General features: G+C 43.4%; 1 protein-coding gene across 3 annotated transcripts in view; it reads left to right on the forward strand.

Moving 5' to 3' along the window:
- The window catches only part of LOC115135013 (spectrin beta chain, non-erythrocytic 1-like), a 123,513-nt gene that overhangs the window by 95,353 nt on the left and 5,975 nt on the right, over window positions 1-22,185 (forward strand). For 2 of the 3 annotated variants that reach the window (XM_029669183.2, XM_029669182.2), the window contains 12 exons: window positions 790-1,014; window positions 1,613-1,702; window positions 1,848-2,132; window positions 6,328-6,458; window positions 7,423-7,627; window positions 7,725-8,099; window positions 9,685-9,929; window positions 13,576-13,714; window positions 13,897-13,981; window positions 14,084-14,280; window positions 15,088-15,188; window positions 15,716-15,770. In XM_029669183.2, the coding sequence (XP_029525043.2) occupies window positions 790-1,014; window positions 1,613-1,702; window positions 1,848-2,132; window positions 6,328-6,458; window positions 7,423-7,627; window positions 7,725-8,099; window positions 9,685-9,929; window positions 13,576-13,714; window positions 13,897-13,981; window positions 14,084-14,280; window positions 15,088-15,188; window positions 15,716-15,770 (2,133 nt within the window). Of the gene's footprint in view, window positions 1-789; window positions 1,015-1,612; window positions 1,703-1,847; window positions 2,133-6,327; window positions 6,459-7,422; window positions 7,628-7,724; window positions 8,100-9,684; window positions 9,930-13,575; window positions 13,715-13,896; window positions 13,982-14,083; window positions 14,281-15,087; window positions 15,189-15,715; window positions 15,771-19,657; window positions 20,379-22,185 lie in introns of those variants that run through there. The other variant, XM_065023126.1, reaches the window with a different exon arrangement.

Genomic DNA, 22,185 nt, shown 5'->3' on the forward strand with positions numbered 1-22,185 from the left:
ACCGGTAAAATACCAATTTCTCTATCATTTTAGCTCATGGTTTCATACTAGGTTAAAGCCACTATCAGTAATTTACCTCAGGAGGAATTCACTTGCATAGATGAACGATATAGCCAAACGATGAGCTAAGTGTTAAGCCTGATTTGTTTTCACTTTTACTTTAACTGTGTAAGCTAAACAGCACACACATGAAGTGTTGGAACAGTTTATTATGCAGATGGTTCCTTCATACTAGCGTGTGGAGCAGTAATGAGCAGACTAACCACATTATGTAACAGCCCATGTTACGCACATACACACACTACCCCCCCGTCCCATTACGTAATCTCTCCCTCGCCTTGATGTGTGGATGAGCCAGCACTGTGTGTGTGTAAGAGAGAGCCAGAGATGGAGAGAAGGACAGACAGACAGAGGGAGTAAAGCAGAGTGATGGACGAAACAGTATGCTTATAATTTGAGGTAGAACGTCAGTGGGAATGCTGATTTGTATATGAGTGACAGTGAAATGAAAGGTTGTGCACCCATAGTATCCTTTGTGTAACCCAGATCCAAAATGTGTGCATTGTGAGAGAGGGAGAGCATTGCCACAGTTTTTTCCACCTGGAAGAGGGAGAGCAAACAAGCGTGAGAGAGTGGAAACTCCAAGAGCAGAAATGAGAAGAGCTCTGGATCGCATGCTCTCAGGAGACCAGAGAGGGAGATAGAGAGCCTGCTGTAATCCCGTCTCTTTCCTTTCCTCTCTTATTCCCGTCCACTCCTCTTCCTCTCCTCCTGGTGTGGCATCCCTAGATGCTGGAGAGCCAGGTGGAGGTGCGTCAGAAGGAGGTGGAGGAGCTGCAGAGCCAGGCCCAGGTCCTCAGCCAGGAGGGGAAGGATACGGACGAGGTGGACGGCCAGCGCCGCATCGTGGAGAAGAAGTTCCAGCAGCTGCTGGACCCTCTACGGAAGAGGAAGGGAAACCTCATGGCCTCCCGCGAGATCCACCAGTTCAACAGAGACATGGAGGATGAGATCGTAAGTACATTAGTCTAGCGTAGCCGTGTGTGCGTCTCTGTCTGTGTGGGTGGGTGTGTGCATGTGTTTCAGAGAAAGAGATTATGTATGCCTGCTTGTGCAAGTGTTACTTGTATTTTTATGCAAATGTCTATAAGCTACAGTATACTATGTGCTTGTGTGAAATCCGTGCCCTATGGCAGTGTGGAACAGCATCAGAAGCTGAGCAGCACCTTGTCTGAAGGGATTTAAGATGTTAAAATGTTTGTTTTTTGTTGGGGGGGTGCACTGAGTAGCAGCAGGTGCATGCTTTCATAGCTGTGGTGGTCTTTGTTCATGTGATGACTGTATTGACTCCTTTCAGGCAGACAAGCAGCAGCAGGCCATGTGTTTTGAAAGGACTGGGTTGGGTCTCTGAACTGAAGTGTCTGCATCTGTGTATGCCATCAACTGGATTTAAAATGCTTACTTCAGTCAGTCGGAACAAAAAACGCTTTGTCTAAGTAGTTCACTTACATCAAGTTGTTAGTTGAGGTTAAGTTTAGATGCTTCCATTGACACTGATGTAGCAAAAGCAATCTTCCAAAATTATTCACATCTATATCTGTTTTCCTCTTAGCTCTGGGTTGAAGAGCGAATGCCACTTGCAATATCAACAGACCACGGAAACAACCTGCAAACAGTCCAGTTACTCATCAAGAAAAACCAGGTAAGAAACTAACTCCATCCGTTTGAACCTTGAACAGTATTTCTATCTATAGAATTTAGCTATTAGCATTTACAGTAATGTCAGGGTAACAGATCTATTTCTGACTTCATTCTGACCTGCTGCCCTTTGACCTCTCCCCCACCAGACCCTGCAGAAGGAGATCCAGGGCCACCAGCCCCGTTGTGATGACATCTTTGAGCGGAGCCTGCAGGTCCTCAAGGATGATGACGACAGCCTCAGCGGCGAGGAGATCCACCAGCGGCTGGCCGACCTGCGGCGCCTGTGGGCCCAGATTCTGGAGGAGACGGGCAAACGCCATGGACGCCTGGAGGAGGCCCACATGGCCCAACAGTACTACTTTGATGCTGCTGAAGCCGAGGCCTGGATGAGCGAGCAGGAGCTCTACATGATGTCAGAGGAGAAAGCCAAGGTGAGGGGTGCAGTGGGGCAGAGAGCTAAAAAAAAAAAAATGTTTAATGAGCAATCAGAATGAATGTGAGGTAGGATGATGGTGATAAAATGTTATTTGTCACATACACATGGTTAGCAGATGTTAATGTGAGTGTAGCGAAATGCTTGTGCTTCTAGTTCTGACAGTGCAGTAATATCTAACAAGTAATCTAACGATTCCACAACAACTACCTAATACACACACATCTAAGGGGATAGAATAAGAATATGTACATATAAAATATGGATGAGCGATGACCGAGCGGCATAGGCAAGATTCATATGAGATGAGTAATGTAATATATGCATTTGGTATTTTATTAGGATCCCCAATAGCTGTTGCAAAAGAAGCAGCTACTCTCCCTGGGGTCCAACACAAAACATGACATAATACAGAATGACATAATACAGAATAACACAAAACATGACATAATACAGAATGACAGAATGACACAAAACATGACATAATACAGAACATCAATAGACAAGAACAGCTCAAGGACAGAACTACATACATTTTTAAAGGCACACGTAGCCTACATATCAATGCATACAAACAAACTATCTAGGTCAAATAGGGGAGAGGCATTGTGCCACGAGGTGTTGCTTTATCTGTTTTTTTTAACCAGGTTTGATTTTTATTTGAGCATTATGAGATGGAAGTTCCATGCAGTAAGGGCTCTATATAATACTGTATGTTTTCTTGTATTTGTTCTGGATTTGGACTATGAAAAGACCCCTGGTGGGATAAGTGTGTGTCAGAGCTGTGTGTAAGTTGACTATGCAAACAATTTGGGATATTCAACACATTGTTTCTTATAAAATTAAGAAGTGATGCAGTCACTCAACTCTTAGCCAAGAGAGACTGGCAGTATAGTATTTATATTAGCCCTCTGATTACAATTAAGAGCAAAACGTGCCGCTCTGCTGGGTCCGCTGCAGCTTAACTAGTTATTTTTTTGCAGCATTGGACCACATGACTGGACGATAATCAAGATTAGACAAAACTAGAGCCTGCGGACTTTCTTTTTGGAGTGTGGTGTCAAAAAAGCAGAGCATCTCTTTATTACGACTAGACCTCTCTCCATCTTTAAAACCATTGAATCTATATGTTTTGACAATGACAGTTTACAATCTAAGGTAACACCAAGTAATGTAGTCTCCTCAACTTGTTCAACAGCCACATAATTCATTACCAGATTCAGCTGAGGTCAAGCACTTAAGGAATGATTTGGACCAAATACAATGCTCTTAGTTTTAGATGTTCAGGACCATCTGGCCACCCATTCCAAAACAGACTGCAACTCTTTGTTAAGGGTTTCAGTGACTTCATTAGCTGTGGTTGCTGGCGCATATATGGTTGAATCATCATCAGCATACATGGGCACGCATGCTTTGTTTAATGCCAGTGGCAGGTCATTGGTAAAAATAGAGTAGAGGGTCTAGAGAGCTGCCCTGTGGTACACCACACTTTACATGTTTTACATTAGACGCTTCCATGAAAGAAAACCATTTGAGTTCTATTAGATAGATAGCTCTGGTTAAAAACCCATAGCACTTAAGTTTTCAACAGTTTATGGTCAATAATATCAAAGGCTGCACTGAAATCTTAACAGTACAGCTCCCACAATCTTATTATCCATTTCTTTCAACCAATCAACAGTCATTTGTCAGTGCAGTGCATGTTGAGTGCCCTTCTCTATAAGCATGCTGAAAGTCTGTTGTTAATTAGAGAAAATTACAGAGAAATAGAATTGTATTTGGTCAAACTCAATATTTTTCCAACAGTTTGCTGTCAGCAAGCTTATAGGTCTGCTGAGTAGCGGAATTACTTTGGCTTCCCTCCAGGCCTGAGGACAAAGACTCCTCTCTTTTTTTTTTCCCCATCATTCTTTATCATTGATCTTTGATTCATAATACAGTTTCTTCTTCTTTTTGTTGAGTTTAGTCACATAATTTCTCAATTTGCAGTAAGTAAGCCAGTCAGATGTACATCCAGACTTATTAGCCACTCCTTTTGCCCCATCTCTTTCAACCATACTGTTTTTAGTTTCCTCATCAATCTATGGAGCCTTAACAGTTCTAACAGTCAGTTTTTTAATAGGTGCATGTTTATCAATAATTTGAAGAAGCAATTTCATAAATTCATGAACTGCAGCATCTAGATGCTCCTCATTTATCACATCAGACCAATAAATACGTGCAAAATCTTTTGTATGATCTCTTATATACTATTTTAGGCCCAGCTGTTGGAACTTTGGTTTCCTGGATATAGCCACCATATTGTGATCACTGCATCCAATGGGTACGGATATAGCTTTAGAACAAAGTTCTACAGCATTAGTAAAAATGTGATCAATACATGTGGATCTTGTTCCTATAGTGTTTGTAAACACACTGGTAGGTTGATTAATAACCTGAACCAGATTACAGGCACTTTAATAATATGTAAACATTATTAAAGTGCCATTATTTAAAGTGACTAGTGATCCATTTATTAAAGTGGCAAATGATTTGATTCTGTATGTAGGCGGCAGCCTCTCTGTGTTAGTGATTGCTGTTTAGCAGTCTGATGGCCTTGAGATAGACGCTGTTTTCAGTTTCTCTGTCCCAGCTTTGATGCACCTGTACTGACCTCGCCTTCTGGATGGTAGCGGGGTGGACAGGCAGTGGCTCGGGTAGTTGTTGTCCTTGATGATCTTTTTGGCCTTCCTGTGACATCTGGTGCTGTAGGTGTCCTGGAGAACAGGGAGTTTTCCACCGGTGATGCGTTGTGCAGACCGCACACCCTCTGGCGAGCCTTGCAGTTGTGGGCGATGCTGTTGCCATACCAGGCGGTGATACAGTCCAACAGGATGCTCTCAATTGTGCATCTGTAAAAGTTTGTTAGGGTTTTAGGTGACAGGCCAAATGTATTCAGCCCGCTGATTGGGCTTGATAGGATGTAGGTTAATGGTGATTGGACCTGATGGAGGATGTAAGAGGATGGTGATTGGGCCTGACGGGGGAGGCAGGATGATGGGGGTTGGGTCTGATGGGATAAGCAGCTGTCTTTGGTAGAGATACAATGTGTGTTTTGGTTAAAACTGGTGGGTTGCACTTCAGTAGTTTGTTGGGCTGGATCATTAGGAGGGGCAGAGTTTAATAGGAACTGGGGTGTGGTTACAAGGTAAGCTGCTGGATAGGAACTGGTTGGTACTGTACAAGGGGTATTTCTGCACTTGGTAGGACTGAATGTTGCCCGGTAAATTGTTGGTCTGTCAGGCAGAGGTGGATCCTTATCACAGTGAGAAATGAGGAAGTCTGTGAAGGGTGAAAGATGTGTGCAGCGACCTGGGCAAACATGGCCTTACGACATAGTTGTGTGGCATGCTGGGATATTGGGTGTGGAAGGTGAGTAGGCAGAGTAGTCCTCCCGTTCATGTTTTCATGTCCTTTAGTAGGCTGGATGCTCCTTGGCCCTTAATATTCTCCTACCACAGGACTGGATCTCTGTGAGACTAGTCTATCTCTAGTCGATAATGTGCCCTGTACACTGATTTGTATTTTTTAAATGTATTTAACCTTTATTTATCCAGGTTAGTCACATTGACATAAATTACATTTTTCAAGGGAGGCCTGGTCCAACCAAGACAGCAGCAGGGGGGTAACAATGTTTGCGACAAATATCAGACATACTGTAACAACTTAGACATAGACGCCCCATTCAAAAAATAATAATATTCACGTAGACAAACATGCATTTAAATTAAAGGAACATACAAGTGTCATAGATACAAGTACAGGCTGTATAAAAAAAAAATAGATCATATGTACCACCGCATCAAGTCCTAATGTCAATCACATTCCTCAGTAGCATGTGAGTCAACCAAACCTTTAAACTCCTCCAGCTGGTCTGGAGAGAATTCCAAGAACACAGAGCTGAGTAGCTAAAATGTTTTGCCATGATCCATTCTGATTTTAGGAACTGTTAAAAGTAAGTAGGAGTAAGACCGTGACTTGTATTCATTTTCTGACCTTATCAAGGAAGAACAGAGAACTTGGCAGGTTTCCCAAAATGGCCTTATAGATGGTATAGATAGCTGGTATACCAAACCGTGCCCGTGTACGGTCTGTGATGACACCGTCTGTACCTTGACGCTCTCTCTCTCGTGTGTGTGTGTGTGTGTGTGTAGGATGAGCAGAGCTCTGTGGCCATGTTGAAGAAGCACCAGATACTGGAGCAGGCTGTGGAAGACTACGCTGAAACTGTCCACCAGCTGTCCCAGACAAGTAGAGGCCTGACGGCCGCCGGACACCCTGAAAGGTGAGTGGTCTCAGGGGCTCATCCTCAGGGTTAAAGACCACCTCCAGTGAAATTTGGAAGTTTAAACCATAATCATATTCACCCATTTCAGTCTAAAGAATGTTAAGGGTTTAAACCCAGCCCAGAGTGGTCAGAGACCAGACACTTAATAACCTCTTGCGACGAGCAATCCGGGAGCGTAATCAGCCTCAAACGAATTAGCATAACGCGGCGGACATAAATACCCCTAGTAACTTTTCCTATTCATGAAAATCGCAAATGAAATGAAATAAATATATTCAAACACAAGCTTAGCCTTTTGTTAACAACACTGTCATCTCAGATTTTCAAAATATGCGTTACAGCCAACACTAGACAAGTATTTGTGTAAGTTTATCATGGCATAATGCTATGCTAGCTCTGCTGGCAGCAGGCAACATTTTCACGAAAATAAGAAAAGCAACCAAATTAAATTTACCTTTGAAGAACTTCGGATGCTTTCACTCAGGAGACTCCCAGTTAGATAGCAAATGTTCCTTTTTTTCCCAAAATATTATTTTTGTAGGCGAAATAGCTCCCGTTTGTTCATCATGCTTGGCTGAGAAATCGACTGGAAAATGCTACCATTACAACGCCAAACTTTTTTCAAAATTAACTCCATAATATCGACAAACACGGCAAACGTTGTTTAGGATCCATCCTCAAGGTGTTTTAACATATATATTCGATAATATATCCGTCGAGGCAATTGGTTTCTCATAAGAAGGGAACGTTTTTCATCCAAAAATTTAAATAGCGCCCCCTAAATCCAAGAGGATTGTAACTGTAAGGTTCATCTCCATTCCTGCTGAGTTGAAGTAGGATTTAACCACCCAGAGGTTAAGACTTGACAGTTTAGCATCACAGAAGAGAGAGGGTAGGATCATGTATATCCTATATCGTAACCCCCTACCTACCCTGCCTCCTTCCTCCTCCTGCTGTGTAGTGAGCGGATCGGCATGCGTCAGTCCCAGGTGGATAAGCTGTACGCAGGGCTCAAGGACCTGTCGGAGGAGAGGAGGGGGAAGCTGGACGAGAGGTTCCGTCTGTTCCAGCTCAACAGGGAGGTGGATGACCTGGAGCAGTGGATCGCTGAAAGGGAAGTAGTGGCTGGGTCACATGAGCTGGGACAGGACTACGAACATGTCACGGTATGTAGTGCAGCCATGCCACTTATGTTACCCTGTTGCCAGAGTATCTAGCGGAATATGTGCGTCCTCACTTTGCTGTGATAATATCCCTCTGCAGATGCTTCAGGAGCGTTTCCGTGAGTTTGCTCGCGACACGGGCAACATCGGTCAGGAGCGTGTGGACACCGTCAATCAGTTGGCGGATGAGCTCATCAACTCAGGCCACACCGACGCGGCAACAATCGCGGAGTGGAAGGACGGGCTGAATGAAGCGTGGGCCGACCTGCTGGAGCTAATCGACACACGCACGCAGATCCTGGCGGCTTCCTTTGAGCTGCATAAGTTCTACCATGACGCCAAGGAGATCCTCAACCGCATCCTGGACAAACACAAGAAGCTGCCTGAGGAGATGGGCCGAGACCAGAACACAGTGGAGACCCTGCAGAGGATGCACACCACCTTTGAACACGACATCCAGGCCCTGGGGACACAGGTATGACAATAACGCCAGAAAGACCAAAACGCCTACTACGGCAGTTAACCAGCAGCATACCACCCTGCATCCCACTGCTGGCTTGCCTCTGAAGGTAAGCAGGGTCGGTCCCTGGATGGGAGACCAAATGCTGCTGGAAGTGGTGTGGGAGGGCCAGGAGGTACTTCCCGTTCCCAATGCCTCATCGCAGTGATCGGGACATTACCCTATATAGGGTGCTGTCTTTTGGATGGGATGTTAAACGGCTGTCCTGACTCTCTGGTCACTAAATATCCCATTTGTACTTTTCGTAAGAGTAGGGGTGTTAACCCTGGTGTCCTGGATAAATTTCCAATCTGTCCCTCAAACTATCATGGCCACAATCATACCCAGCTTCCAATTGACTCATTCATACCCCCCCAGGTTGTTGCTGACCCTTAACCTTGTTCTGAACACCTCAGAAACAAAGGTTATGTGGTTTGGTAAGAAGAATGCCCCTCTTCCCACAGGTTCTATTACTACCTCTGAGGGTTTAGAGCTTCAGGTAGTCACCTCATACAAGTACTTGGGAGTATGGCTAGACGGTGCACTGTCCTTCTCTCAGCACATATCAAAGCTGCAGGCTAAAGTTAAATCTAGACTTGGTTTCCTCTATCGTAATAGCTCCTCTTTCAGCCCAGCTGCCAAACTAACCCTAATTCAGATGACCATCCTACCCATGCTAGATTATGGAGATGTAATTTATAGATCGACAGGTAAGGATGCTCTCGAGCGGCTAGATGTTCTTTACCATTCGGCCATCAGATTTCCAATGCTCCTTATAGGACACATCACTGCACTCTCCACGCCTCTGTAAACTGGTCATCTCTGTCTACCTGTCGCAAGACCCACTGGTTAATGCTTATTTATAAAACCCTCTTAGGCCTCACTCCCCCCTATCTGAGATATCTACTGCAGCCCTCATCCTCCACATACAACACCTGTTCTGCCAGTCACATTCTGTTAATGGTCCCCAAAGCACACATCCCTGGGTCGCTCGTCTTTTTAGTTCGCTATAGCTAGCGACTGGAACGAGCTGCAACAAACACTCAAACTGGACAGTTTTATCTCTCTCTTCATTGAAAGATTCCATCATTGACACTCTTACTGACAGTTGTGGCTGCTTTGTGTGATGTATTGTTGTCTCTACCTTGCCCTTTGTGCTGTTGCCTGTGCCCAATAATATTTGTACCATGTTTTGTGCTGCTACCATGTTGTCATGTGTTGCTGCCTTGTTATGTTGTCTTATAGGTCTCTCTTTATTTTGTCTGTTGTGATGTGTGTGGTGTCCTATATTTACAAAGTATTTTTAATTTTTTAATCCCAGGCCCCCGTCCCTGCAGGAGGCCTTTTGCCTTATGGTAGGCCATCATTGTAAATAAGAATTTGTTCTTAACTGACTTGCCAAGTTAAATAAATAAAACATGTATAAAAATGAGATTGTGTTCTCGATCAAGGGGCTAAAGTGTATCTATTACAGCCTAAACAAATTATACAGCTATAAGGTGAATCTCTCTCAGATTTGTAATGTAAATCATAGATAAGACTTTCTTGTTTCCCTCCCCAGGTGAGGACGTTGCAGGAGGATGCTGTGCGTCTGCAGTCTGCCTACGCCGGAGACAAGGCTGATGACATCCAAAAGAGAGAGGGTGAGGTGCTGGAGGCCTGGAGGACCCTGCTGGAGGCCTGCGACGGCCGCAGGGTCAGACTGCTCGACACCGGCGACAAGTTCCGCTTCTTCAGCATGGTGCGAGACCTCATGCTCTGGATGGAGGACGTCATCCGCCTCATCGAGGCTCAGGAGAAGCCCAGGTACTGTGAACCTGACGGGAAACAGTTTGGCCTCGTACGGATCATTTTTTTAAATAGCTTGACATTATTTCAGTGCATGTTTTTTTTCTCTTACTGACTCTCCAAGAAAAACCAGAAAAGGTGAGAATAGTCTCTAGTTTTCTGTAAGCAACTTGTGGTCGACAGCTCGAGTCCAGATTTTATGTATCTAATCCTCAATGGTCTGTTCTGATTGTTGTGATTTACAAAGTTATCCTCACTAGCTCACCCTATAAAACTCTCTGTATTAAAAGGTTGTAGTCCATGCCCCTGTGTAAATCGCTAGAAATCTGTCAATTTAAGCTAGGGAGATCATTGGATGAGTCTCAATCCACATCATCCGCCTACTTTATGTTGCACTTCCTCATCTGCGATGAAAGGTGACAGAGCTAGTGCGGTGTTTCTCAGACCATGAAGCATCCCGAAAATCGTCTGAACGATTTGGCCTACAAACTATTATGAAAAAGATGGAATGATGAGACTATCACAAACACGGTGGTGTTCTTTGTTTTGCTCTTTGACTGCCACAAGATTCTTGGGACTCGTCTGAAGTCTGTACAGCCGATCTTCCAACTTCTGTCTGTACACACTAATATGACCACTCCTTGGAAAGGTGAGAGACTCATGGGAACGCCCACAGGGCTCACAAGACTCGTCTGAATGTCCCCCGGTACCCGTTGAAAACATTTATGGAAGTACTGTATATGGAGACTGTTTAGTGCCAAAAATAAGAGGTTAAATGCATGTACAACAAACACAAATGTTTCCAGATATTTCTTATGTCTCTTAGATATAGGACAGACACTTCAGAACAAAATTCCTTTTTGATAATTTTTTGGGGACTAGCCGTTGTTTTGTGTAGTGAATCTGTAATTCATTGTGTTTGTTTGGGCTAATAGCAATAAGGGCCACATGTTTTCATCAAATATACACTATACATACAAAAGTATGTGGACACCCCTTCAAATTGGTGGATTCAGCTGTTACAGCCTCACCCGTTGCTGACAGGTGTGTAAAATTGAGCACACAGCCATGCCGAAGTGGTAGGCCACACAAGCTCACAGAATGGGACCGCCGAGTGCTGAAGCATTTTGCACATAAAAATCATCTGTCCTCGGTTGCAACATTCACTACAGAGTTCCAAAATTCCTCTGGAAGCAACGTCAGCACAACTGTTCGTTGGCAGCTTCAATAAAATTGTTTCCAAGGCCGAGCAGCCACACAAACCTAAAATCGCCATGAGCAGGGGGGAAACGCATTCTCTGGAATGATGAATCAAACTTCACCATCTGGCAGCCCGACGGTCGAATCTGGGTTTGGCGGATGCCAGGAGAACACTACCTGCCCCAATGCATAGTGCCAACTGTAAAGTTTGGTGGATGAGGAATAATGATCTGGAGCTGTTTTTCATGGTTTGGGCTAGGGCCCTTAGTTCCAGGGAAGGGAGATCTTAATGCTACAGCATACAATGACATTGTAGATTGTGCTTCCAACTTTGTGGCAACAGTTTGGGGAAGGCCCTTTCCTGTTTCAGCATGACAATGCCCCCATGCACAAAGAGGTCCATAAAGAAAGGGTTTGTAGAGATCAGTGTGGAAGAACTTGACTGGCCTGCACAGAGCCCTGACCTCAACCCCTTGAACACCTTTGGGATGAATTGGAACGCCTACTGCGTGCTAGGCCTAATTGCCCAACGTTAGTGCCGACCTAATGAGCACCCAGTTTTCATCAAGGCTCACTACTCTGCTCTTTTAAAAAAAAAATGTTTTTACCCCGTTTTCTCCCCAATTTCGTGGTATCCAATTGTTTTAGCAGCTACTATCTTGTCTCATCGCTACAACTCCCGTACGACTCGGGAGAGACGAATGTTGAAAGTCATGCGTCCTCCGATACACAACCCAACCAAGCCGCACTGCTTCTTTCACACAGCGCGCATCCAACCCGGAAGCCAGCCGCACCAATGTGTCGGAGGAAACACTGTGCACCTGGCAGCCTTGGTTAGCGCGCACTGCGCCCGGCCCGCCACAGGAGTCGCTGGTGCGCGATGAGTGACCATTGGGTTCTTGGTCACCTCCCTGGCTATGGCCCTTCTCCCCCGATTCCTCAGTTTGGCTGGGCGGCCAGCTCTAGGAAGAGTCTTGGTGGTTCCCAACTTCTTCCATTTAAGAATGATGGAGGCCATTGTTCTTGGGGACCTTCAATGCTGCAAAAAATGTTTTGGTACCCTTCCCCAGATTTGTGCCTCAACACAATCCTGTCTCGGAGCTCTACGGACAATTCCTTTGACCTCATGGTTAGGTTTTTTGCTCTGACATGCATTGTCATCTGTGGAACCTTTTTATATAGACAGGTGTGTGCCTTTCCAAATCATGTCCAATCAGTTGATTTTACCACAGGTTGACTCAAATCAAGTTGTAGAATAATCTCAAGGATGGTCAATGGAAACAGGATGCACCGGAGCTCAATTTAGAGTCATAGCAAAGGGTCTGAAAACATATGTATCTTTTTTTAAAGATATATGCGTTGTCATTATGGGGTGTTGTGTGTAGATTGAGGAAAACATTCAATCAATTTTAGAAGGCTAACAATGTGGGGGAAGGGGTCTGAATGCTTTCTGAATGCAGTGTGTATGCATGCGTCTTTATTTACTTTGGTACTTTAAGAGGTCTTCAAAAAATAGCAAATGATCCTTGGTATGACCTTCTTTAAACAATTCCACATAGCTTAGTAGGATCCCCCCCCATCTTAGACTGGGCTTAGACTCTTATGGCTTAATGCTGTAGCAAGGTTTTCTGCAGCTCAGGTTTTCAGCAGATGGCTCAGCTGAATGTATTCCCACTGACAGTTGGTCCTTTTTATAGCTACTGAAAATGCACCTGCAGAAAATGTCTTCCTCTCAGGGAGACAGCAGCACATCAAGCCCTTATCTGGCAATTGGTTTCAGTGCCTCTCAGCTGAATCTGAATCCAGCAGCTTACCATGGAGACAGAGAATGAGAGGGAGACACCAGGAGACAGACAGGAAAAGACAAGAGGGAGAAAGAGACCGACAGACGTTGTGGGCTAATGAGGATGTCGGGTAAAGGGCAAGAGGAAAACAGGAGGAAAAGGAGAGAGAATGATGGATTGGCTACTGAGGTGAATGGTGAAAAAAGCAGGAAGGAGAGAGAAATGGAAACATTTGGTTTGTCAGTAATTGCATTGCTCTGTTTCCACTGTCTGAAGGAGTAACACCCTATCCTGCCTCGTGGTTAGTCTGACATTGGCATGGTCCCAGGGATCAGGGTAATCGGACAGGTCTCTGAGGGGGGAACATTATGTGAGCGGCTGTAGTCCACTGAAATCCTGTCTTGACTGTATGTACCAGTGGTTTTAGAAAACGTACACTAGCATGTTAACTAGCAATGTAAGTAGCATTTCATTGGTCATTTAAACCCCCTGGTAACCTAAGCAAAGGACATTGGGACCTTGATATGTTCAGTGTGTGTGTGTCACTCCTCTTGTTGTCTTGTCACTCCTCTTGTTGTCTTGTCACTCCTCTTGTTGTCTTGTCACTCCTCTTGTTGTCTTGATGGGTCACTCCTCTTGCCTTGTTGTGACACACTCCTCTGATTGTGTTGTGTCCTCAGGGACGTGTCGTCCGTGGAGCTCCTGATGAACAACCACCAAGGCATCAAGGCTGAGATCGATGCCCGCAACAACAGCTTCACCAACTGCATCGAGCTGGGCAAGTCCCTGTTGGCAAGGAAACACTACGCATTAGAGGAGGTGAGTGGCCAACAATGTCAGAACACCCTCACAGATACTGTTACTTCCCTCCGTTCTGTTTCTCTTTTTTGCCTCGTTCTACTTTCTCTGGATGGAAATATGGCTCCCTCTAGTGTTGTGGTGTGTCATTACATGTATGGTGTTCTTAGCCTCAGTTAACTAAATGTCCCTTCAATTTTCAGATCAAAGAGAAGTTACTACAGTTGACAGACAAAAGGAAAGACATGATTGACAAGTGGGAAGACAGATGGGAGTGGCTAAGATTGGGTAATTCTATCAAATCGTGTTCAGTCTGTTGCACCGTATTAGCTACTGTGTAACTGTTGCTTTATACTGCCGTGTTGTCTGACTAGCTGTGTTTCTGCCCAGTTCTGGAGGTGCACCAGTTTGGTAGGGATGCGGGTGTGGCTGAGTCATGGCTGCTGGGACAGGAGCCATACCTGTCCAGCAGGGAGATGGGGCAGAACGTGGACGAGGTGGAGAAACTCATCAAGAGACACGAGGCCTTTGAGAAGTCCGCTGCCACCTGGGAGGAGCGCTTCTCAGCGCTGGAACGGCTGACTACGGTGAGAGGATGGGATGTTCACAACTCACAGGGCTGTAGGTTAAACCAGTCATACAATAACTCAATTTAGTTTTTAATTAGATTAGGCATCCATCCTGTGAGGGAAATTTTCTTGGGCTTGAGATAGTTAAAGAAACTAACTCATAAGATAAGTGTGTGTGCAAATTAAGAGGCCTGTTCTGTGTGTAGGATAACCCATGATGTCTGGCCGCTCCGCCAATAATATGACAGAAACTGACTGGTTCCTCTTGATCCTAGACAGAGTAAAGGTTATATCCTGCACACCAGTAACAGAGCTATTGTTCTGTTTTGGAGCCTGTTTCTGGGGAAAGATTGTGGTGGAGAAGTTAGATAGTTTCCACCTTGAACTAGGGGAGAGAACAAAGTAACAACAAATGTCCTAAGTACTGAACAAAACAAGTTCTTTTGTATTTGGGGCTGAAGGTCTGGCACAGGATGTGTGGGGTTGGTGTTTGGAACCATTGTGCGTCATCTGAGGTTGTGCCTATCCTGAGATGGTATATAACCCAGAAGCTAACTCCACTCAGTGGGCTCTCACTCCTTCTCCTGCGGGGGTGGGGCGACCAGCCTCCTTATTATAATACGTTTTTAATCAAACTAATACCTTGATTGATTTTTTGCCTCTCCTGATTAATAGTTAAAGGTAGAATTTCCACTACATTCTCCAAATCTCTCATCTCATTTGTCTATCAGTCAAATTGACTTAATGAAATGACTTTAGTTTCTCAATTTCAATCTGACTAATTAAGTTGGTCATTAATGATTTGTGTGTCGGTTTGCGATGCAGATGGAATTACTGGAAGTGAGAAGACAGCAAGAGGAGGAAGAGAGGAAGAGGAATCCGCCACCTGCAGAGACCCAGGCGGACGATGCATCGCCACAGCAGAGGTGAGAGAAAAGCCTGGAGCACCACACTAAAATGTTTGGTCTGTCTGTCATGACTTATTTAGTGCGTCTGTTCTGTGTCCGTGTTTACACTCAACAGACACGCTCTATTCTGGTCTTGTGTTTGTCCTGTATTTTGCACACTATTACACAGAGCCGTAATCACATGGAACTCCCATCTCCAATTACTCAAGCAAACAGCCAAATGACCTTCAAGAAATGTATAAAACAATATCTCATGGCATAATAAGGACTGTGAAATGACACACGCAGACACACACGCTATCACACTCGAACACACACAATCTACACACGTTATTCTTTAGTAGTTTTGTTTGTATATGGTTGTGTTTTACATTTGATAGACTGATCAACAAGGACAGCCAAACAGTGTTTTGTTACTTGTCATGTTTTGTGTGGACCCCAGGAAGAGTAGCTAGATACAGCATTTGGGACTGTCTGTCTGTGTGTTATGAATGTCCCAGTGTGTTTATACTGCACTGACTGTTGTCTCTGTGTCGTCCCTACAGGGAGGGTGAGCAGGTGTCTCAGAACGGACTGCCATCGGACCAGGACTCCCCTCGGGTTAGTTACCGCTCCCCAGCCTACCAAAAGTACACCAGCTTTCAGACCCGCAGGACTGGGACTGGGGGCAAGAATGGCGGGTGGGTCGGACCGTGACCCCAACACCCCCTGCCCCCCACCCAAGGGAGGACTGTACACCCCCCACCCCCCCCACCAGTGATTAAGACAATTAGTCACACTTATTCCTCATTTACCATTTAGCCTTATCCTATGTCCATTAAAAAACACTATACTTATCCTATGTCCATTAAAAAACACTATACCTTATCCTATGTCCGTTAAAAAACACTATACTTATCCTATGTCTGTTACAAAACACTATACCTTATCCTATGTCTGTTACAAAACACTATACCTTATCCTATGTCTGTTACAAAACACTATACCTTATCCTATGTCCGTTACAAAACACTATACCTTATCCTATGTCCGTTATCCTATGTCCGTTACAAAACAAAACACTATACCTTATCCTATGTCCGTTACAAAAAAACACTATACCTTATCCTATGTCCGTTACAAAACACTATACCTTATCCTATGTCTGTTACAAAACACTATACCTTATCCTATGTCCGTTACAAAACACTATACCTTATCCTATGTCCGTTACAAAACACTATACCTTATCCTATGTCCGTTACAAAACACTATACCTTATCCTATGTCTGTTACAAAACACTATACCTTATCCTATGTCTGTTACAAAACACTATACCTTATCCTATGTCTGTTACAAAACACTATACCTTATCCTATGTCTGTTACAAAACACTATACCTTATCCTATGTCTGTTACAAAACACTATACCTTATCCTACCTTGAGTATTCCTTTTTCTTTTATTTGCGTAATGCGTTTTAATGCAAATTACCTTTGCTGATTGCAGTTTCCTGTGTTGCCGTTTTTTTATTCACCTAATCTTATTCTAATCTCATCACAGCGGATGTTGCTGGACTGAACATGGATAATTAGATCAGAGTTGTTTTGCTTAATAGGTTAGTTATTAGTGCTTTAATCTTTTATACCTTCATATTGCTTCAAACCGACTGGTGCCTTTTATTGATAGATCAAACACTACTGAGGACTGCTTAGTGCTGGACCTGCGCTGCGGTAGCTGATAGATGGTAGCTGCGGTAGCTGATAGATGGTAGCTGCGGTAGCTGATAGATGGTAGCTGCGGTAGCTGATAGATGGTAGCTGCGGTAGCTGATAGATGGTAGCTGCGGTAGCTGATAGATGGTAGCTGATAGATGGTAGCTGCGGTAGCTGGTAGATGGTAGCTGCGGTAGCTGATAGATGGTAGCTGCAGCTACATACTGGACTATTAGCTGATCAGATGTAAGCAGAGCAAAGATTACATGGGAAGGTGGAAATAAGATATGAAACCAATTTGGATGGTAGAGGACCAGAAGTTGAGTTAGTCAACCCTATTTCAAAAGCAGAGACTGAGATTGAGCAAAGGATCAAAACAATAAATTAATACATTATTACATTTTAATCCTAGTGGATTGAAATTATTTATTGGTTGATAGAAAGTGAAGCATAATGGGACACAAGCACTACGTATTCTAGAATCACAGTGAGTGTGCGTATGAATGGGCGTGTGTGTGTGTGTGTGGTTGGGGAGTAACGAATTACATTGTAGGGATTTTTTTTTACACGGGTAACTCTAATCCGTTACGTTACTAGCAAAAATATTGTAATCAGATTACAGATACTTTTGAAAAACTAGATGATTACTTCAAGGATTACTTTTAAATTCAGTAGGAAGTTTGCGGAAAAAAATCTTTGACTCTTCTGTTTCTCAATGACGTTCAAATCAGCATTGAAAAAAGGCGCACGTTGAAGTTTGTTCCACCTGAGTGAGTCTGACCACAAGTCAGATACCACTAGGATGACACACCAAATGGGTTTGATGGATCGCGGGAACAGGCTTTTGTAGGCCACAGTCCAAGCTGTGTCTTCCAATGGTACGGTACGACTGCTGTCGGCATCCAAAGATCATCCAACTTGAATAAACGCTTGGCGTTAAGGATGACAGCAGTGGTGTCGTCTACGGTGATACGGATATCACTTATTATTGATATCTTATAGCGCATTGATGTGAATCACACTGCTACTCTGTCATTTAGCTATTTGCGCCTTACGGATTGTGCTTGTGGATGGCTCTTCACAAATCTAAATGTGTATTTGAACCCAATAATGGTTGAATTTAAGAAGTTTAAGCTGCCTATAAATCATTGTTTTTGAAGCCAGTGAAAAATGTGCTCTCGCTCAACAGCTGCACAGTGCGGATCCCAGCCTATGGAATAAAGTGGGGCTTTTATTGCTCAATCTAATTCATGCTGCAATTTAAAAAAAAAAATGTATCCATAGGCCTAAAGGACACATGTTCCAACTCACTCACTTTTGATAGACTTAAAGGGGCAATCTGTAGTTGCTACATCCATTTTTGGAATTATATCTATCTAGAATATAACTTCGAAATGACTCATGAGCATAGTTCAACTGTCGTACCACATCAGAACCCAAAATATAAGCTTGTTTTTCTCGATGTTTGTAGACATGTGAATGTAAACAAACACTGTATAGCCTTATAGCATGGTTGAAACAATCATTTTGATATCATGGATGGTCAGACCTTGTATTCATAGCTCTGTCTATTAATCTGAGAGTGTTACATTTCTCCAGGCCCATCCCTCAGCTTTTTACCAAAACAGAGGCGGGGCAAATGTTTTGTTAATGTTTCATCTGTGGATTTGCCCTTTAAACAGCTGCATATTATCAAGATAAGATATCAAAGTGTCACCAACAAAAAGTTAAACAATAGGCGTATAGCAAATGCACCACATGGCATTCATTTTTCACATGTAAATAGCACTTCATTAGCCCTCAAAGCATGCCATTCCATTAGCGCAGCACTTATTTTTCAACTCAGTCCATGACAGCAAAATCCTAAACAACAGAGTAGGGCTGGCTAATAAGTCCTTAGTTTTGGGTTATGCTCAGGTAAAATAATTTGGCTAATCTATATTTCCAAGTCCTATTCTTGAAGATGAAAGGGTTTAACATTTATTGGAATGACTGGAATTCTGGTAGATTTAGATTTTTTATGTAAAGATGTAATTTAATGGTATTATTATATGTAGTAGAAAGCAATGGGTTAGAAGAAGCCTACATAACCAACCCATAGAGTAAAATTTAACATCCATATATGGCCAGCTATGTAAACTTTAACATTGATTTATCCTGCAATAGATGTGGTTCAATTGGTAACATACATTTTGTCTTCTTCAAATGCCTCTTAGGGAAAGTAATCTAAAAGTAACTGAATGTAATCAGATAATAGATTGGGTAATCCAAAAGTTACTTTACTGATTACAATTTTGGACAGGTAACAAGTAACGGAATACATTTATAAAGTAACCTACCCAACCGTGTGTATGTGTGGGGGAATGAAAAAGGACCCCCCCCACACACACTCACTGTGTAGCTTTCTATGTATGGGGGAATGAAAAAGGACCCCCCCCACCCACTCACTGTGTAGATTTCTATGTGTGGGGGAATGGGGAATGAAAAAGGACCGCCCCACCCACTCACTGTGTAGATTTCTATGTGTGGGGAATGAAAAAGGACCCCCCACCCACTCACTGTGTAGATTTCTATGTGTGGGGGAATGAAAAAGGACCCCCCACCCACTCACTGTGTAGATTTCTATGTGTGGGGGAATGAAAAAGGACCCCCCACCCACTCACTGTGTAGATTTCTATGTGTGGGGGAATGAAAAAGGACCCCCCACCCACTCACTGTGTAGATTTCTATTTGTGTCTTTTCCTTATTTCCTCTTTCCTTTCCCCCCTCCCTCCTTTCTCTCTTCCCCCTCAGCTCGACACTCCTCTCCTCCTGTCTCCATCCCTGATGATAATACTGTTTATGTATGTTGTTATTTACAAACTTACCATGTGGAACCTGAATAACTGACAGACAAAGTGCACGACTTAAATCGGTAACTCAGTAATGCCATTCAATCATATTCTTTAGTCTTCTCAGGTGTCAAGTTGCACCAGATCAAGTCAACCAGGTCTCTTGCAAAATAGATTTATCTCAGTGACTTACCTGAATAAAAAAAGGTTAAATAAAATTCAAGAAATCAAAAGTAGTGAGTAGCTACTGTATCTTTCCCAGATGTCCATCCATTTCACATCTTCACCCTCGTCCAGACCACCCATACATGATGTCATAACGCCATCATACAGTACCATCTCAAATACCATTTCACTATGTATGATTCACTTCACTATGTGGAAGGGATATTCGTATCACTTCACTGTGGTAATTCTGTTTTTAGGTTTGTTCCAGTGGTAGTGAATGTGTTCGTGTGTGTAGAGGGGTATGCACCCATTCCTATCAGTCATTCATTGGTCCTCAATAGATCTATGGTACCTGCTTTCATGTTCTCATGTCACTTTTCATGTTACTATAGCTCTGTGTATCGGATCTTCATTTCCTCCCTGGTTGTGTTTGTGTTGGTCCACCCTTGAATCATTTCTTCCTTGCACACACCACACTAACACACTTTCCCCAATAAAACCTTGGTAGTCAATCACTTACCATGTTTGTTCTGTTTGTTGTCCGTGTACCGTGTTTTTGTCCTCATGTCTTATGTTGGTATATTGTTTTGCATGTCGTCATTGTTGTTAATCACCTTCCACTTTCAGTGACAACTGTTATTGTTGTATATTCTATGGTTTCGTCCCAGGGTTGTTTTATACACATTCATGTGCAATACTTTTTCATTCCATTTTTAATTTCATTGTCATGTAGATATCATTTATCCAGTGGACGTCTGACATTAAATCTACAGTATTTTATTTCGGTGTAAAAAGGCACCCATCCAAACTGGGAAGGTCAATGTTAGAATTGCTCAAAGGTTATTGTGTATAGTTCTGCATAAGCGTAATTTCTAAGGTAACTACAGTTACTACTATCAAAATTATCCTCCAATTCAATCAAAGTTGATCTGAGAGTATTTATGTAGAGGTGATCAGTCTAGCTGGATTATTATCGGTTTGGAGAACATATTTGAGAAAGAATTTGGGTGCAGATGTGACCATTAATATAATTCCCGATATGAGTGTCAGCCCAAGCGAAAAACCTATTTTAGCTTTTACCCTGAACATTTAACAAAGAGGTGATGACAGATATCACTCCCATGTTGCACCAATCGAAGACTGCAAAACCTGGCAGCGATGCAGTCCAACTCCAGTGTTGGTCCAGCCAATGGCAGGATCTCTGTATAAGCATCAAGGATTTGTCCATCGCCTGGCAAGCTCTCAGTAAAAGTATCCATGATTGGTCCAGCCTTGAAGAGCTCAGTAATGGGTAATGAGTTGGAGTGGGTGTGTTGTGAAATAATATTTTAACTGGCCAATTTTGCCTTTCCCTTCACTTCACAATAATGAAACAAATGTCAATAATGAGTTCAAACAATGTGCTAATTGTTTGGGATTTTGGTTTGGTCTTTCCCTCCTTTTCACTCCCTTTCTATCTCTTTATTCAACAGTGTTTTGTGTGGGCGTGGCAATGTGGTGGGCATGTCTTAACCTCTGATCTGTGCATGTCTTTGAAATGCTCTCTCTTGCTGTCTCAGCTGGACCCCGGTCCCACTATAATCAATCCCATAATCCAACGCTCTTCTAGATCAGTAGTGGCTCAGCTTTTCTCAGAATCTATATAAAGGTTGACTGAGGTGGCTTACAGATTTTTACTGCATTTGCAAGCTTATCCCTCTAACCAAGCTTAGATTATCGGCATTTGAGTTTGTCAAACAGTGAGTCACTGCAGGTGAGAGTGAATCGAAAACTGTTAGTGTAACCTCATATCAGACGGCTGTTCTTCTAGTCAGATTTGGGCTCCCGAGTGGCGCAGTGGTCTGAGACTGCATCTCAGTGCAAGAGGTGTCACTGTAGTACCTGGCTTGAATCCAGGCTGCATCACATCCGACTGTGATTGGGAGTTCCACAGGGCGGGGCGCACAATTGGCCCAGCATCGTCCGGGTTTGGCCAGGGTAGGCCGTCATTGTAACTGACTTGCCTAGTTAAATAAAGGTTAAATAAAAAGTGTAAAAAAAGATTGAGGCAGAGGTTCATTGTGAATCAGTCAGATTGAGTCATTGGAGAGACTGGTTAGAGTAAAAGTCTCAAATAGAGGGCACTTGATGTCAGAGAAAGTTGGAGAGATCCAGTGAGCGGGTTAGAGAAAACAGTCAGACGGAGATGCAGTTAAATACTTGATTAGAGTTTCACCTCAGGCACTGAACTCTAAGAGCTGAGGAACTATATGGAGCTGTGGACCTATAAGGAGCACAGAAACGCATAGGGGCATTATAGCCAGAGGTTGGGGAACAAAAGTT

The sequence above is a fragment of the Oncorhynchus nerka genome, linkage group LG10 (assembly GCF_034236695.1).
Source record: "Oncorhynchus nerka isolate Pitt River linkage group LG10, Oner_Uvic_2.0, whole genome shotgun sequence".
NCBI lineage: Eukaryota > Metazoa > Chordata > Actinopteri > Salmoniformes > Salmonidae > Oncorhynchus > Oncorhynchus nerka.